We start from the raw sequence: 18,733 nt of genomic DNA on the forward strand, positions 1-18,733 counted from the left end.
TTTTAATTTAGCACGACTTCAGCATAGACTGATACAATACTGGACAGCTCCAATGATAAAGGTACGTTTGTTCACAACAAGAATCAAAGTCGTCGGCACACTGTTGACAGCGTGTCGGTGTGTCCGTGTGGTTTAGACGCTGATCTCTCTCTGGGTTAAAAATGAGACTGAAGATCTGCAGCTTGTCAACGTGTCATCAAAATACAGCTGATGTTACTGAACATGGAATCAAAAGAAGTATTGAAGATAGTCTGTAACACGTCGAGCACTTCCTCCTCTTCAACAGCAAGCAGCAGCGACTTCACCTTCTTCACCCGAGCGTAGGAGGAGGAGGAGGAGGAGGAGAAGCACAACAAGGAACCAAAACCAGTGTGTGAATGTTTCTGATAACAAGGTGAAAGCTACTGTAGAGGAAGTAGAAGAGAAAGAAATGAAGCAGGCTGGATGTCAGACAGTATGTAATGGTTTTATTCTCTCTGAAGGGACACTTTATACGACACGTGTAAAGTGCATCGATTCTCAAACCTTTGGGGAGACGAGGACACAGAAGTCTGGATTTACATTCAGATCTTACAGACAGAAGTTTGTGCTCTTTTTATTGGAATACTGAGGGAGGGGGGTCAGACTCATGTGAGCACCAGCATCGAGCAGAGGAGTGTGTGTGTGGGGGGGGGACACGTCAAACAGACAGATGACTGAACACGGCTCGTCCAGCCCGACTCTGACGACAGGACGTGATCTCCTGCTGAGCCGACTGAAGGAACGTCTTTGTGCTATTTTAAACAGATCATGCTCGTCACACTTTCTATAAATTACTTTTAAATAAGAAAATGAATTACAGCGTTAAAAATACATTTACATGTCTCGCTCCAGCTTTTCTAAATCTGTGATTGTGCTGCATCTAAAAAAGAAAAAAAACCTGCCACACAAAGACGGCGGCGCTCGTCTCGCTAACGCTAACGCTAACGTTAAGGTCCGTTATCTCGTCCTAAACTCTGCCTGTTACACATCTGTTATCATGTGTTAATAGACGTCTGCAGTGTGCCAAGTTCATGCAAACAGCATAATCCACGGCGGGAGAAATGCAACATCACATAGAGTGAGATTTATCATGTTTATAATGCCTGAAAAGCTCAATATTAAAGGTCACAGATTACCCAAAATGCACTTCACCATGTGTTCTGAATCGCTGAGGAGCCGTGTGCTCACATATCTGAATTATCGCCATGATGGATGGACATGCCTGCTGCATCAACGTGATGAAACGCTTTCGTAACGGGACATTCAGCGTTCACCCATCCAGGGAACGTTTGGATGTTTTGTGTGAAAACGAAACACGAGCAGAGCGAGAGCGAGAGATCGCAGATCAGCCAACGTGCAGCCACACTTTATAAATTCACACTGACAGGTGAGAGACGGAGACGAGAACGCCGTTAACCTCACGCACGGAAGAGGAGGGCAATACTGTGAATACTTGATCGTTTTTCTACGTTATCAAAACGAAGCCTGGGACTGATCTCTGGACATGAAAACACAACACTTCTTACTTTTTAAAAGAAAGAGATTAACGTCGACGGCGTACAGGTACGCAGAGTCCACTTCAGTTTGCTTTGATTGACGTCCTGAACGGGGCGCTGTGTAAGTCTGTGGTCGTCTCAGCTGTCCTTTATGGTGCCTGTTTGGCGTCAGTCTGCGCTCCCGTGTTGATTGTACCAGACGTGTCCTTGAGTAATCCAGCACGGCTCGAGCAGCATCTCTAAAATCCTTCTTTCTGAGGAAAGGCAGCTAATCCAGCACGGAGTTCTCCGTCTTTAAGGTTCAGGTTCACAGACAGCACGAGGAGGAGTGCATGGTGTTTTTGTTTTGTCGTCTTTTCACCAGCAGAGTGGTTTTCCTTTATGTGCTGTCCGTACTCGCTTCCTGTGTGTTGTTGTTGTCCATCACGTTTGAGTTGTTGCCGTTTGTCTGAGGGCATTCTGGCACCTCTCCCGTCACCGCCACTCGGATCACTTTGAGCCAGCGCTGCTTCAGCTCCTCCGACTCTGCAGCAAAGTTATGTACGGATTTGGACTGAGAGAGGCGGAAGCTGGCTGGAAGGTCTGTGGGCCGGGCGGTGTCGTCCACACTGTAGCCCAGGAGGGGGATAGAGGACTGAGCCTTCACATCCTGTGGAGAGAGGTCAGGAAAGACCAGCTGTTAGATGCATGATGGGATTTTAAACAGTCATCCACAGCTGCAGAGCCAGAGGGAGACATGAGGGGGAGACAGCATGGACAGACCCTCGGGTAAAACACCAAGAGGAGACATCACCTCGAACAGGGACGTCTCCAACAAGGGGTTCAATAAGTAGCTCACCAAGCAAATCCAAAATATAAAAAAATTAAAGAAAATAAAAATAATCTACCCTCTAGAATCTACCCTGAATTTGTAAGTTTATCAGACGTTGAATTCTTAATTTTGGTCCTGAAGACAGTCATTTGGTCGACTTTAGGCTTCAAACGCTTCTTGTTTGAACTTGTGGCGAAGCTAGCGCTAAGCTAGCGCTAAGCTAGCATGTATACAATAATCCCCAAACAAGATTTAGGAGCCCCTATGTGACTAAGAGAACAATGGCTGTTTATGTAGCAAACTGTGATTAAATGTATTAAAAAAAATAACACGTTATTTTCTTGTAATTATCTTGCGTTAAAGTCCCGCCCCTTAATAATATTAAAATGTGCTAATGTACACTGCAAAAACCAAACAAAAATAAGGGGAGTAGAAGTATCTCATCCTAAAAAAGTTTGTAGAGCCCTGACACAGAAACACAAGTTGAAGACAGGAGGAGGAGGAGGAGACACATTCAGGCTGATACTGTACATATGTGCTTCATGCTGTGTGTGTTTTACCTGCTGAGCTCCGTACAGGTAGAGCACCAAAGACTCCTTCTCGGGGATGACGCACCAAAACTTCTGCCACGGTTTGTTTTTCTCACAGTACTGCAGGAAGCCACACATGATGCTGCTGCCTGAGAACTGAGCTGCCTCGATCTGCACACGCCAAGACAACAAAAGGCACGTTTTAAAACATCACACTGAGCTGTGTTTTTTTTAAAATATTGAACGTGTTGCAGTACGTCCTCCTCACCTCCAGGATGCCCTTCTTCTTGCCCTCTGCTACTCTCTCTCCCGTCAGGATGGAGAAACAGTCTCTGCACACTTTGTTCGTCTTGTTTCCGTCGTATGCCAGCGGCACCTTGTTGTCTGAACATTTCCAGCAAACCACCTGGTGAAGAAAGAAGGAGAACACATCTGTCATTGTCTCATCATCCAAAACAAGAACTACAGTTTGGAATGGAAGAGGCTTAGAGAGCATCTTTGATCCGACTGCATTTATCAGCAGGGTCGACTCCTGTTGAACCTTCTTTGCACAGCAGCATGTTCTCATCAGTTGTCCTAATTATTAAAATCTTGCGCGCATATGTTGCAAGTTGCCAACCAATCACTATGAAGCAGAATTTCCCCACTGTCGTCTCCTCTCTCTTTCTCCTGTCGGCACTCGTTTGTGTTTTTCTTACATCATCTGCTGCTGGAGTTGGCTGAAATGAAACAGCATTTCCAACATGGCGGCAGCTGCCGAAGAGCCTCCGGAGCTCACTGCTATAAGAGATGGCTGACGTCACTCAGGGTTCGTCTATTAATTGATCAATTGATGTACATGTAACTCTGACACCTAGTGTTTATAATGGGAACTGCAGTCAAAATGTAAAACAATTTAATTTGATTGATATTATTGTGAATTTATAACATAAGTTTATAAACCAGCTTATCGTAACTACAGGTAAGACTTTTACGTTTATTAAAAACCAAGCAGAAAAATAAATACAGTCCAAATTCTTTAACTGATTTTTCTAATGAACCTAATTTGCATTTTATTTGACTTTGGGAGGAAACCGGATCACCCGGAGTAAACCCAGCTAACATGGAGAGACATGCGACCTCGACACAGAGAGAGAACTGCAGATGGAGATGGAAACACCTCCAGTCCTACCTCTGCGCGGCTACAGTGCTAACCACTGCGCCACCATGCCGCCCACTGTGAAGGTGAATCTAGGATCAAATCAAATCTAATTATTGCTCGTGTTTTGGAACTTGCAGCAGCTGAACTGAAGACAGCCACATATCTGCTTTTAAATATAGGTATCATTGAAGTCCACTTCATATGTCCTCTATTCTTATATGTTCATAGCCGTCATAGCTAGTTCATCGTTCATAGATTCACCTTCACAGACGCCCTGACCCCTCTGGTCTTTATTCTGCCATCCTCCCATGGACTTTGAAGCTGTACACACAGGAGTAATCAGGATTTCCCCAGTTGTTCTCCACCTGCAGCTTCACGTATTTGAAGATTCTACTTCCGTGACTCGGGATGTTGAAAGTCTGTAGCTGATCTCCATCTTCATCATAAAGAAACCTTCCTAGTTTGCTTCCTGGATCTGCTTCAGTTTCCATACCATACACAGTAAACTCCTTTGGGGCGCTGGTGATAGTACCAGTTGGGGACAAGGTCTTTAAAATATGGCCCAGTGAAACCTGACTAATGGCAATGGGGTGGGACAAGGCGATCACTAGATGACCCTTTGAACCTTTGAACGACCAGCAGTTTCCTGGAACTAGTTCTGAGCGTCCCTGAATTACAGAGGATGGATTTACAGAGCGTGCAAAAAGTGTTATTCCAAAGAATCTTAAAGAATTTTCTGGGTGAAAATATGTTTCAGAAGTCAAGTCGTGAACGATACTGGCTCCTTGAGGCCCCAGAGCGAAGTCCGGTACAGTGTTGCCTTTTGGACGTAGCATCTTCTTTAGACTCTGCAGCTCATCTTGTAGATGTCTCAGCTGCTCCGCCATGACTTCATACGCTGCATTCACGTCCTTATTATTTGGGGTTGATGAGACAAGAAACTGGAAGTGTTGTGACTCAGTAAAAAAGTACATAAGTCCACTACACAGGCTCAATACAAAGAAGAGAAAGCCAAGATTGTTGAAGTTAAACATGGTGGGCCTCTGGCTTTTTCTGTCACTGCTGTGTCTGTAGTTGTTTCCAACACTGCCCGTGGTGTGTCTGTCATTTTTATCAAGTGTGTCTGTATTTCTGTGTCCGTACATGCTGCCGCTTGTTAAGTTTGTGCTGTCTGCCCTGTACTCTACATTAACATCAAAGCTTACAACGCTGTTTAAGGTTCCTCTCTCTTTCTCGGGCTGAGATGGAGTTTTAGGTTTCCTGAAATTCTTGTATAATTTCTCCTTGTGAGAAATCTCTGGTCCCCCCTCAGGGTTGTAGTTTCCAGTAGATTGTAGTCTGGAGCTCCTTCGAGACATGTTCTGTTCTCTGGGTAGTTCAGTGTTTTCTGCTGACTGTCTTTGTCCTTTATACACTTAGCTTGAGATCAAAGCACTCTGAGAATTCTGACCTCATAATACAAGCCCCGCCCCCTGATCTGTTTACATAATATGTTCACACCAAAGCCATTCTAGAATGTTCTCTTTACTTTAATTCATCTGGAATGTTTACGTTCAAAACATAACACTGACTGTGATTGGCTGACACAAGACTGAGTCCTAAAACCAGGAAGTGAGTTAGCATTTTAGCTCCACGGGTTCTGACCTCTAAAAGTCAATATGCCTGAAATAAGGTCTGTGGTTAACACAAGCTTGAGAGATGTTGACCTTTTGTTAGACGAGACAAACTACGTGAGCTAAGACCCCGCTTGTGAATTTTAAAGTTTTAACACATACTTAAAAGGCGTTTGCTAACAAGTGGCTAAATGAAACTACAGTGGTTGTCATGGAGACGTTAAACATCGTCACACCGGGAACTCTCTCACTTACAGTCATGCTTTTCATGTCGATGTCTCCCCAGACAATTCTTCACCACAAGTTGTTTTTTTATGTTCTCCTCTCAGCTTGTTTAACAGCCGGCTCCGTTGTTTACATGATTACATGAGTTGGTGCATTCCTCCCATAGACTGTAAATATTAATGACCGAAGTCTGAGTGACGTCAGCCATCTGTTCCTGCACTGGGCTCCGAAGGCTCATCGGCAGCAGCCGCCATGTTGGAAATGCTGTCTCAGCCTAACTTTGAGTCAACCTAACCACAGGCTGCTGGAGCTGAGGTGGGTTTTAAGGGTTTGTTTTGGTAAAAAAATAAAAGGCAAATACTACAGATGGTTGTAGATATATATACTCCATTGTTACTCTTTAATATTGAAAATAACTGTGTCTTTTGTGATGTTCAAATTGAAACACAACATTTATTGATTATATGATTGTGAATTTACAAAAACTTTTTGGGGTTCACTTCAAAACTGGATTTCTGCAAAAGGCTTAAATTATCCAATTTTACAATATAGCAGAATAAAATTTAGTATTTTAATGAAAGACTAAAAGAAGGGGAAAATGTATAATACAATTATTATTATGGCCCAACAGTATATACATAAATGTACATTTCTGAAAGTCAAACCATGCTTCTTTATTTTCATGAACACATTTGAAGAAAACAATTATGAAGTTTAGAACTAAAGCTTGAGAAATAACGAAACTAAATAAGACTTTGATTTCAGATTAGACCTCTGATTTTATGTTTTAATGAACTATTTGTTCATTTTTTTCTTCTTGTTCATTAAGTTATGTGAAGTCATGCTCGATCTGTAGCATATAGTGTATATTGTTGTTTTTTTAACAACCAGACTTTGATTATGAATAAAGTTTTTTTTTTTAAATCCTGCAGTTCTTCAAGTGTCCACTTGAGGCTGGTTGCAGGAAAACAGGAAGTCACATACAAAGGCAAAAAAACAACTATTCACAGCAGAAATAAACTTGTTTACATCCTGGTACAAATACAAAATATGTCTGATTAGTTATTGTTGTCACTGGCACACACTGCATCCTATGGGATGTTTTTTTTGTTTTTTTTTCTTAATGGCTGTTTTGGTTTTAAAAAAACAACACGTGTTATCCATATTTAGGCGTGCAGCGGACCTGATTGACAGGTGGGCGCGATGTAATGGTTTGACCTTAAAACCCCCTTTTCTTTAGGTTGACTCAGGCGAGGAAGCAAATAACGAAAACCCCAATAATCAAAGAGACACAGACGAACATTTAAGACCTCGTGCATCGTATATACAGCTCGGGCTGTTCGGGGTCACGTGGAGCTGGAGTCGATGCAGACTCCACACAGAGAGGCTCCTGACAGGCGGGGATTCAAACCAGGAACCTCCTCGCTGCTGACCGCTGAACCGCTGAACCACTGAGATAACGTGCAGCCTCAAACCACACAACTATTTAAGAGCTTCAATTTTAAACATCCAATTAAAAACTTTTTAAAGACGTGTGGGAGCTCGGATGGAGGAAGAGATGAAGTTCATTCTTTTTTCATACTCGGCAACAAGAACACATGTTGATCCTGAAATTTAGGACACGGGTAATCCGAGGTGCGAGTGTGAAATCCTCTCTGTGATGTCTGAACGGACGGAGCTTTGTGTCGTCCTGACCGACTCTCCTCATAGAAATGTAAATGCATCATGTGCACGTTACTCACGTATCCGCAGGCCCTGCAGTGGTGTCTCCGCCGCGTCAGAGCGTTGAAAGGCTCTTTACACTTCATGCACATGGTCACTTCATTGTCACGGATCCAGCGCGGTGCTCTCTTCCCCAGCTCTGCATTCTGCATTCACATGAAAACTCCCTCAGCACCAACACAAACAGCTTTCAAAGTGTGTGTGTGTGTGTGTGTGTGTGTGTGTGTGTGTGTGTGTGTGTGTGTTTAGCTCTGCTGCGACACTGACCGACACTTCCTCCACGTCTTTCAGCAGAGCCTTGAACGATTCGTTTTTCTGCTGGAAGATGTCGATGGTCTCCCGGAAAGCCTGCAGGATAAAAAAACATGAAACTCAGATTCAGCATGTTTAAACTCACGTCTTAAAAAAATGAATGCTTTCGTCCTGCATGTACCTTAATCCAGCCCGCCTTGTCCTGCTCCGAGCTGAGGAGGAAAGAAAAGCAGAGAAAGCATCAAACCACAAGTTCCACTAATCACACAGCAGCTCGCCGCGGTCGCAGAGTTTGTGTCTTCTCGAGCTTTACAGGATTTAAAAAGGGAGGTCTGGTGTGCTGGTCTTCCACATGTACGCGTGTGGTGACCACTGACCCACAGTCGAAGCGTCCAGCGTGGGAGAGGAGAGGACGTTTTTGCGCCTCCTAACACGGATTGTAAAAGAAGATTTTTGTATTGAGACGCACCTGGCCTGTAGCTCCAGCATCCTCTCCTTCCCCGACACCTGGAAGGTGTGAGGGTAGTCCTCGTTGGAGGTTTCAAGGACCTTCATGCCGTCGATGCCGATCCGCGTCCTCACCGTGTACTTGGGCCCTCCCAGGCTGAACTTTGGCACGCAGTACAGCAGCATGTTGTTGAACTGGCAGAAAGAGAAGCACAGGATGTCAGACGGATGTTTACGATGCTGGGGGGGGGGGGGGGGGGGTCTTAAACGCTGCAGGTAGCTCGAATCACTCAGATGGGAGACGTTCCGCCTGAAGTTAATAAGAACCAGGCAGAGTGTAATCTCATCATCGGCTCATCTGTGTAAGTGAGAGATGTGTTCATGAGCCCCTGATGTGTCTTTACGCCGAGGTGTTCACGGCTCAGAATGATTCACTTGTTTCAATTGCAGCCGACGCCACGCCTCGGCATATTTCCCTGCAGTGTCCTTCATTAAGTGAGAAGACGCCGCGCTCACCAGGAAGAGGTATCGCTCCATGGCAGAGGTGTTCCTGGCGGCCAGCTTTAAGATGTGACCCTCTTTGATGAACTCGTTCGAGGGGTTAACGATGTCCTCCTCCTCTCCCAGCATCTCGTATATCTCCATCAGCTTCTTCAGATTGTCCTGAACAGTGACGGGACATTTTTTAAATTTATTTATTTATTTATTTTTAGTCAATGATCAGAAAAATGCCAGAAACAAAGATTCTGTTTGGTTTAAAAACACGTCAGTACTCACAGATTTCCGTATGGCGCTGTTGGAGTGCGTGGCGGCTGTGGAGATAATTTCTAACGATTCTGGAGAAAGCAAAATAATAGAGGTTACCTCAGGAAGTGTAGTGGGAAGAAAAAAAAAGCTTCCCGGCGAGGTTTGGACTTACTCTCTGCGTCTCGTCGGTCGGGGTCGTCCTCAGGCAGCTTCTTCAGGTAGTCTTTGAGCAGCATCTCGTAGCGAGGAACTCTCTGCACGGGCTCCAACATGTGATGCTGCAGCGTCAGGGAGCCACACATGTCCGTACTCTGCTCACAAATAACACCACACTCACAACTTTGCTTTTCCTTTAATGTTAAGCACATTATTCATGTTAAGCACATTACTGTGCCTTCATCAGTATTAAAGGTGTCTCTGACTCTAACATGCGTCTCTAAAGTCCATCCTCTCCGTCTTCTGCCTGCTCCACTTTTCAGAAAATGTGTGCTCAAACAGGCTGTTTGGAGAGTTTCCCTTCATGACATCACAAAGGGCAGTAGCCCCTCCCCCAGGTGGGTGACACTCCCACAGCTAGGTGTTTGTTCTGCCCTCTGAGTCTGCCTTCTCACCGTAAACAATAGGACATGGAGCCAGAAAGCAGCGAGTACACCCGAGCCCTTCCAGAGAGGGGGCGTGGCCAGACACAGCTCATTTACATATTTAAAGCTACAGACACAGAAACAGCCTGTTCTGAGCAGGGCTGAAATAGAGGGGTTTATTGAAGTTAATACGTGACCTTTAACCTCTCCTAGATGTTTCTTTATTTTTTTTATTTTACTGAAACTGGAGTTTCTTTCTGCAGCTTGAATTAACAATGTATGTTATATTCACTCCTACTTAAAACAATAGCACAGTTTGTGTTGATCCAGTGTGTGCAAACTGAATGAGCTCTATTCTAATATTCAGCTCTGCATGTCACCATGAAACAAAGGTAAACAACTCCAGCATGGATGCTTTTCACTCTACCTGAATCTCCTGAATGATGGCCTTGAACTGCGGCGAGCGGTCCGTCCACTGTTTGAGCAGCTCCATGGCGTTGTCAAAGTTCTTCACGTACTCGGCGTACATTTTGAGGAAAGGTGTGAGCTTCTGCAGGATGTCCCCGATGCGAGGTTTGGACGCCCTGCAGAGAGTGGGGGTTGTCATGAGACCAGATTTTAAACTTTGATACGACACCAGTAAAAAAACAAATGAGGTCGATGTCACAGTGACGAAATGAAAGTCCCAGCCTCTCAAATATCGGATAATCTGTTGTTTTGAAATAACAAACATTGAGGGGAAAACTCCGTCAGACTGTGTGCAGATCTACAAGGAAGTGTAACCTTCCTCTTAAGCTTTAAGAGCAACATGCTGCTCATTTCCTGATCACGTCTTTGTCAAATACATCCACGACACAGAAAACTGTCAGGTACAGGAATGTCACAATGCCAGAAAGGTTGGCATGACACACTCAAAATCAAACATGATCGATACCTCTCTCAATAGCACAGCAGCAGAAGGAGGTATCAAAGGCAACCAACATGGGGATTTAAATCTGGAGCCTTCTTCACTCACCACTCTCCCATGCGTTTCTCCAGTCCAGGGAGCAGAAACTGGCTGTGGAAGGCGTTGATGGAGCTGATGTTGGAGAAGATGTTCTTCACCACGTCCACGGGGAACGTGCCTTTGTTCGCCTCCTCCATCAGCTTAGTGCAGAACACCTGAGGAGACACGTTGGAGGTGAGACAGTGAAACCCACTGAACAGGAGCACGATGGCTTCCTTCACTGAGCTGCTTCACCTGATCCAGCAGGTTCAGCCGAGCCACGTACGCCTTCTCCGTCTGCAGGAGCTCGCTGGCGATCTTAAACAGCTTCTGCTCATTCGTCTCCTGCGAATAGAGAGCAACGGTGAACGTTGAGATATGCATGTGGTCACCTTCATGAGCTTCGACCTTGTGAAGCTTGAAAGTCATCTCGGTCTGTTGACGAAGTCACACGGTCCAAAACCGCGACGGACGATGAGCGACGATCGTGTCGGAAGGCTGAAACCACACGCCTGTAGTGCAAAGGACCGTCATGAAACCAGACTTTTAAATATTAAGGAACATATTGTCAAACTCAAACACCTCTTCAGTTACCATGGCAACAAAACTAGAAGTCCTCTTGCAACCTATCTCGGGTATTTCCTTTAAATCCAAAAAAGCTGCAAGCAAACTCCTGCACTCTGTCTCCATGCAGAGGACTCGTTCCTCTCCTGGAAGCTGTGAACCCTGAGTCAGAGCTTTTTGACCCTTGTTGTCAACATGAAGACGAGTTTATCATCACACAGTCGGAGAAGCTCAGCCGTGCTGTGAAGCTCAGGAGTTTTGGTATTATTTACAAAGTTTAGCTTCCTGTCCCTTTTGCAAGTTCCTGTTTGATTCGAATCACTGAGTTCTTCTTTAGACTGCCGGAAAAAAAAAAAACAACTTTATATTTTATTGAAGGAGGCACGTTAAGCTTTTTAAACGTCAAAGAGAAAACGTTCATCACATTTATCGTTCTGAATCGAGTTCAACACATCAGTGCGGCTTCATGTGTCTCTGTGTGTGTGTGTGTGTGTGTGTGTGTGTGTGTGTGTGTGTGTGTGTGTGTGTGTGTCCTGTGGTGAAGCACATGCTCTGAGAAAAGGAAATGAAAACAAGGACATGGGGAAACAACACTAAATCAAACAAAGACCAGCAAACAATCAGCAGAAAGAAACAATCACTGTCAACATGTCAGCAGATCATGAGACAAACAGGACGGTTGAATGTCCTGAAGACCTGAAGACCAGATCGTCTCACACGCTGCAGATCTGCTCTTCAAATGTCAATCAATCCACCATCATCCATAAGCCCACCAAGCGTTCACTTCACTTCGTTTGTGTTTCGTCCAAAGTCGGGTCAGGTACCAAAAGAACCGATCTGCACCGTCCTACTTTTCTGTTGGGCTGCTAAACGTACCAGTGTGACGCTAAAGGGCGGAGCTAGACACACAGCAGCCCGATGATTGGGCGAAAGTGCGACTGTAGACTGAATGTAAATATGAAAGCCTGACGGAGGCTCGTCGACTTCTTGTCTCTGACTAGCTTTCAAGCTAACGACAGGCTGGAGCTGGAGTTGTGTTGTTAGCTAACACCTGAAGCTAGCAGCACACGGGGGGGATTAACTCGACAACACGTCCACAGACACGACACGACTCGCTGTGATGGATTTAATGAGAGAAGAAGAAAACGAAGCTGCTAATAAACACCATCGTTAACGCTCAAACTTTACTGCTGATGCACGAAGCAGCCATCTTGGATTTAGACCTCAGAGATGAAATGAAACGCACCTCGATGGAGCTGAAAATAATTACGCCTAAAGCAGAGTTCACACAAAGCCTTTGACCAAACTGTCTCCCAGCTGAATTGTGGGTAATGTAGTCAGCATGTTTTGACAAAGATGCAGGCGTATGTGGAGTCTGAAATGAGTTATGAGCTAAAGTTATTCATCTTCACGATTGTCTCTGTCTGTCTGTCTCTCTCTCTCCCTCTCTCTCTCTCTCTCTCTCTCTCTCTCGTCCTGATTATTTAGGTCGATTTATAAAGCTCCACTCTGAGCACACTGAGTCTAAGTTGATTGTGGATGCGTGCAAACATAAAATCAACGTGTCTAAAAGAGAAAGCAAAATGTAACTCAAGATAAAAAAAACCAGCACAAACAAATGATCTGGTTTCAGGGTTTAAAAAGTGGAACTGGTCTCTCTGTACTGAACTCAAACACCTGACAGGCACAGAGATGGAAGATGCAAACCTCCCATGAGGTGGCTCTACAGTCTGAAGGGGGGAGGGGGGGGGTGTCAGAGACGACCTGCTTGGTTTCAGCAGCGAGCAGACACAGAGTGATCCGAGTCCGAGATATTTATAATCTCTCGACAACAGCAGGCTCCCACAGGAGGGGGGAGTCGCTGAGGCATGTGTTCAGCTGCTCACACTTACATCTGTTCCAGAAGCCCTCTGAGACGCTCGCAGACACACACACACACACACACACACACACACACACACACACACACACACACACAGCTCAGGAGATCGAAACGACTGCAGAGTAACAAGAGGAATATAAAGAATAAAGAGGCGTGCTCGTACCTTCTGCTCCGTGCTCCCGTCCTCGCTCGTCTGCACGCTCTCCGTCTTACTGTCCTCGCTGTCAGAGCGGCGCTCTGCGTGAGGAGCCGAGTGTTCCTCGCTCTGCTCCGTGCTCCCGTCGCCCATCTCTCCGTTCACCAGCGCCGCGCTCTCTATCCTCACGCTTTCATCCTTCCTCTCCTGCGTCTCCTCCTGCTCCATCGGCCCTAGCACCCCGTTGGCCGCCGGCTCGTGAGCATCCCGCGGCGTGGCCGGAGCCGAGGAGTGCGTCTCCTCCTGAGTCCCGCCTGCTGCGTCCGTCTTCGTCTGCTGGGCGCGGTGAGCCGGGCTGCAGTTTGACGACTTGCTGATCTGTTTGAGCGGCGAGCCGTCTCTCTTGCCGTCTGTGTTGCTGGAGGAACAGAAGACAAAAGGAGAGGAGGAAGTTGATCAACCAACAAAAGGACACAGAATGGAGTTGAGCAACCGGAGGCGAGGGGAGCGTAAAGACGACGCTGCTGAAAGCCGGGGAGCGGGGACTCGACGTGAAGCAGAGAGATTCTGCGTGTGAGTGTGAGAGTTAAAAATAAAACCATGCACAAACTTCAGCCCGTCTCACACGGCTGCAGGGAGCCGGCGCTCTGCAGAGGAAGTGTGTGTGCGCTCAGGAGGAATAGAGTTATTAGAGTGTGGGAGGAGAAGCAGGGAGACGCACGCTGTCCTACTTCCAAAAGGAGAATTACACACTGCGCTCCGACTGCGCTCCGATTGGTTGATTGAACGTGATGGGGAAAAACAGTTTGTGCAAGACAATTTGAAAAACAGCGCAGGGATGGAAGCTTAGAGATTAACACACACACACACACACACACACACACACACACACACACACACACAAGCGTGCACAATGACATGATTCATCCGCTCTACATCCTGCAGCACAGCTGTTTCCCTGCAAACGACCCTCCGGACCTCCCGTCTTAACCGTGTCGCACACTCAAACACCGCTGCTCTCCGAGCGGCCGCCAAGAAAAACATCTGCAAGAATCACAAGCAACAACATGAAACCGTGTCTGCAACCAAACCTGACCTGGTGCATCGGAGTGTTCGTTCAAACTCCTGCGCCGAATGTCAGCGTCCGCCGGCAGAAACAGGAAGTGTGTATAAATAGAGGAAGAACAAGCTGCTGCAAAAAAACTCCACACATGAATCACTTGTGGTGCGTCGGCCACCTGAGGCCCTGGACATGAAACAATACAGTCCACCTCCGAGGGGTGTTATATGCTACCACCACACACACACACACACACACACACACACACACACACACACACACACACACAGTTCCTCTTTGCATATACAAAGGACAGCCAGTGTTGCAGCACAGTGTTTTCAAACAGGCCTAACTGGATGAGATTTAAGAGGAGCTGCTCCATGTGAACCAGATTAGTATATTAGTAGGCTAATTCTGTCCTTTCCCCTTCTCTTCTTCTCCCCGGGCCCACAAGAGGGCTAATCCCCCACAGCCCGCCACAGTCTGAAGGAACAGGATGCACCCCCGGGTTTCTCTGGCTGACCTCGGTTCAGCCCGTGTGGAGGGACGCCAGCGAGTCCCGGACAGTGAAGAGACTGAGAGAGGGCGCGCTACGTCTGCAGGACAAATATTATAGGGCTCCACTGTACGAGCAGCTGGAGACAAGGGCAGCATTGTTGTGTCTCTCAACGAGCCCCCCCCTCCCACACCCACACCCACACACACCCACACACCCACACCCACACACACACACACACACACACACCCACACACACACCCCCGTGTAGAAAAAAGCTGCAGCTGAAATCAAAGCCGGCACGACTTGTGCAAGATCATAAGAAAAAAACCAGGAAGCCTTTTCTGAGCACTTTGGATTCTTCTCACTTCTTCTTCATCATCAGAATGACATCAAATCAGCTCATCTTCATCATCATCATCATCATCGTCATCATCATCATCATCATCATGTAAACGCTGAAGAGAGGAGATCCTACCTCTTTCTCCGGGGCTTCATGTCCCACCTCTGAACGAGGAGCCGTGTTTCCCCTCGTCTGTACAAATCTCCTTTCATCCCCTCGCTAACACTCGACTCGCACAGCTCAGGCTAATCTCAGCTGCTGCTCCTGTCTGTCTGTCTGTGTGTGTGTGTGTGTGTGTGTGTGTGTGTCTGTCTCTCTCTCTCTCTGTCTGCGCTGTCACCAATGAGTCAGGCTCGAGACTCTTTAAATCAAGTTGCTTCTGCTTTTTCTCCCTTGAAATAACCGGCAGTAGGAAACGTTAGGAAAGACAGAAGTTTTCCGTCACTGTGATTGCACAGAAAGTGTGAGTGAGGTCGTTCGGTTTCTAAAGCTTCAAAGTGACGTGTGCGTGAAGTGATTCAACTCTTCTGACATGTCGTGTGGCGTCCTTTTAAATCCCTGAGGAGCGATAAAGAAGGAGTGCCTACCTGTTCTCCTCAAAGCGACTGATGAGGTCTGAGACTTTGGAGTTTTTATCCCTGGCTCTCTCCCTGGTTACAGCTCCTCCTCCTCCTCCTCTTCCTCCTCCTCTCCCTCCTCCCTCCTCCATGCCCGGTCTGAGCGGTGCTTTGTGGACGCGGCCCCACGGAGACAAGGACTCCGTCACTGGGCTCTGGAGATGTGGTGGCTTTGGAGGCACTGGAGGAGAAGACGAAGAAAGATCGATTGGTGGAAGATTAAATTGATTTTTCTAATCAGAGAAAAAAGTCCCTGCACTGATGATTGAGACCTGAAGGGGGCGCTTAAGCTCCCAAACAACACAGAGTATGCTCATCATTTGAATCCTATCACACCTGCAGGACATCGATGGTGTACAGAGAGAGAGAGAGGAGCTCTTATCTGGGTCCAATGATTAACTCACGTCACAAAAAGGGAACAAAGCTCAAAGTTCACTGATCACAGGCCGACTTACACAACAATGTTCCTGTTTTCACCGAGTAACAGCAGCAGCATAAAGTTCACTTCTCTCATGTCTGTCTGTCAGAACGTACCGGATCCTTTCTCTTAGCTTTCCTCCTCCAGGAGTGTGAAGTGAGAAAACAGCTTGTTCCACTTCTCACGGTGGACTCAAATAAGACAAGAGAAGATCGACTCGTCTGACAGTCACACATACTCCACATATTTACACATCATGGCAGTATTTACAGGGGACTGTTTGAGAGAGGTCGAGCAGGTAAAGCTCGTGTTGCACTCAACAATCTGATGTCTGAGGAACTTTTAACCCCTTCACGCCATATTTTCCTCAAACTGCTCCCGCTCCAAACGCAGCCACGATATCGTCTGTATTCCTCCACTGCTGCTTGATGCACTTTCAGAACATACGAGGAACCTTTAGCAAGCATGAGTTTGTCATATGCATCATACCTAAATTCATATCTATTCTATGAGCTCTGGTCAAATTAACTTTCTCAACTTCATTAAGCAAAAATATATATATAAAAAAAAAGTTAAATACTTGGAATTAAATTCAGGCATCAATTTATTTATTTTTTTTGCTTCTTCCATGCATATTTTTTGGATATATTTTTTCTTTTTTTAAAAACTTTTTTTCCAACGGAAGAGTTCTATTATTTGTTCTATCTTATTCTTTATATTGTTACTTTTTTTTTTTTGTTACCTGCTACATTTTATTGTATGTGCTGCTGGAACCTAAAGGATCAATAAAGTTCAGCCTGAGTCTATTTGAGTCTTTTATAGGTGGACGAATGCAAAGCATCGTCACCTAACGAGCTTACGTTTGGAAGAACCCACGCCGTGCACGGGGAGAACCTGCAGACTCCACAGAGAGGAGAACCCGCAGACTCCACAGAGAGGAGAACCCGCAGACTCCACAGAGAGGAGAACCTGCAGACTCCACAGAGAGGAGAACCCGCAGACTCCACAGAGAGGAGAACCCGCAGACTCCACAGAGAGGAGAACCTGCAGACTCCACAGAGGGGAGAACCTGCAGACTCCACAGAGAGGAGAACCTGCAGACTCCACAGAGGGGAGAACCTGCAGACTCCACAGAGAGGAGAACCCGCAGACTCCACAGAGAGGAGAACCTGCAGACTCCACAGAGAGGAGAACCTGCAGACTCCACAGAGGGGAGAACCTGCAGACTCCACAGAGGGGAGAACCTGCAGACTCCACAGAGGGGAGAACCTGCAGACTCCACAGAGAGGAGAACCCGCAGACTCCACAGAGAGGAGAACCCGCAGACTCCACAGAGGGGAGAACCTGCAGACTCCACAGAGAGGAGAACCTGCAGACTCCACAGAGAGGAGAACCTGCAGACTCCACAGAGAGGAGAACCTGCAGAGTCCACAGAGAGGAGAACCTGCAGACTCCACAGAGAGGAGAACCTGCAGACTCCACAGAGAGGAGAACCTGCAGACTCCACAGAGAGGCTCCTGTGCAAACCAGGAAGTTCCTCATTTCCAAAAAAACACCTGAACACTTCCTCCCGCTGTCTCCAGGTACGCGGTGATTCTTCAGGTATGTTTGTCGAGAGTGACACAGAGACTCACTCTGACTCATCCTGTCTTTACAAAGTGACGCGCCCGCCCGCTCTCTTGACCTCGTCTGAACGCTCGGGACTGGTGACTCAATGTGTACCTTGTGGTTTCGACTGTGAGCCCGGCCTGCTGGCAGGGACTCTTCCATTGACCCAACTCCTGTTCTTGTCAGTCCTGCCGCCGCCTGCTCGACTCAGACACGCCTGCACGCTGGGCGGGTCCCTGTGCTCGCACGCCGGGCTGCTGCCGAGAGCTGAGGAACACAGAGAGAGAGAGAGAGAGAGAACATCTGTGACAACACATCAACAACTCTTATTCACAGCCGCTGACCAGATAACTAAACAGGAAGTGAAGCTACCAAGCAAAATAAATTCACCTTCCAGACTCGGAGCGTTTAGATTTTTGGCGGCTCAGTCGCTGAAAATTTGTGAGAAAACTTTTTCTCATTTGAACAGAGTCACATGTTTTATTATCTACACACAGGAGCCCAAACTGGTATCAAGAGTTTTAAGATATATTTTGGCAGTAAATGAGACAAATACGCTCGATAAGGTTTGTATTTTTTTTTCGGTAGACGTTTAGTTTTGTGTGCATGTTTCTGAAAGACAGCTGCAGGATGAATATCCGAGGGTGTCCGACAGCGGAGCGGATCATCCGGCTAATGATCCAGTTGATGATGGTCAGCGGCGAGGCTTCAACACGAGCAGCTGGCCACAGATGGTACAGCGTGAGTGTTTCAGAGCCATTAAATGAAGCGACAGACTCAGACTGACAGTGTTTACAGGAGCCTCAATCCACACACACACACACACACACACACACACACACACACACACACACACACACACACACACACACACACACACACACACACACACACACACACACACACACACACACACACACACACACACACACACACACACACACACACACACACACACACACACACACACAGAGAGAGTGTACTTAGACATGCAGCCCTTAAACAGGCACATGACCATATATGGTCGTAGATTACCAG

At 46.6% G+C, this 18,733-nt stretch overlaps 1 protein-coding gene across 2 annotated transcripts in view; it reads right to left on the reverse strand.

Annotated features, from left to right (window-relative positions):
- Positions 1–450: 450 nt before the first annotated feature.
- fgd4a (FYVE, RhoGEF and PH domain containing 4a) overlaps positions 451–18,733 on the reverse strand; it is a 35,856-nt gene continuing 17,573 nt past the window's right edge. The window contains exons 3-18 of one of the 2 annotated variants that reach the window (XM_079346019.1): positions 17,810–17,962; positions 15,640–15,850; positions 13,181–13,571; positions 10,827–10,916; positions 10,602–10,747; positions 10,014–10,170; positions 9,178–9,316; positions 9,036–9,094; positions 8,775–8,921; positions 8,281–8,453; positions 7,993–8,023; positions 7,827–7,907; positions 7,580–7,705; positions 3,127–3,264; positions 2,889–3,029; positions 451–2,166 (exon numbers count right to left, since the gene is read on the reverse strand). In XM_079346019.1, coding sequence (XP_079202145.1) covers positions 1,897–2,166; positions 2,889–3,029; positions 3,127–3,264; positions 7,580–7,705; positions 7,827–7,907; positions 7,993–8,023; positions 8,281–8,453; positions 8,775–8,921; positions 9,036–9,094; positions 9,178–9,316; positions 10,014–10,170; positions 10,602–10,747; positions 10,827–10,916; positions 13,181–13,571; positions 15,640–15,850; positions 17,810–17,962 — 2,453 coding nt within the window. In that variant the 3' untranslated portion in view covers positions 451–1,896. Of the gene's footprint in view, positions 2,167–2,888; positions 3,030–3,126; positions 3,265–7,579; positions 7,706–7,826; positions 7,908–7,992; positions 8,024–8,280; positions 8,454–8,774; positions 8,922–9,035; positions 9,095–9,177; positions 9,317–10,013; positions 10,171–10,601; positions 10,748–10,826; positions 10,917–13,180; positions 13,572–15,187; positions 15,572–15,639; positions 15,851–17,809; positions 17,963–18,733 lie in introns of those variants that run through there. The other variant, XM_079346020.1, reaches the window with a different exon arrangement.

This window comes from Symphodus melops (assembly GCF_947650265.1).
Source record: "Symphodus melops genome assembly, chromosome: 6".
NCBI lineage: Eukaryota > Metazoa > Chordata > Actinopteri > Labriformes > Labridae > Symphodus > Symphodus melops.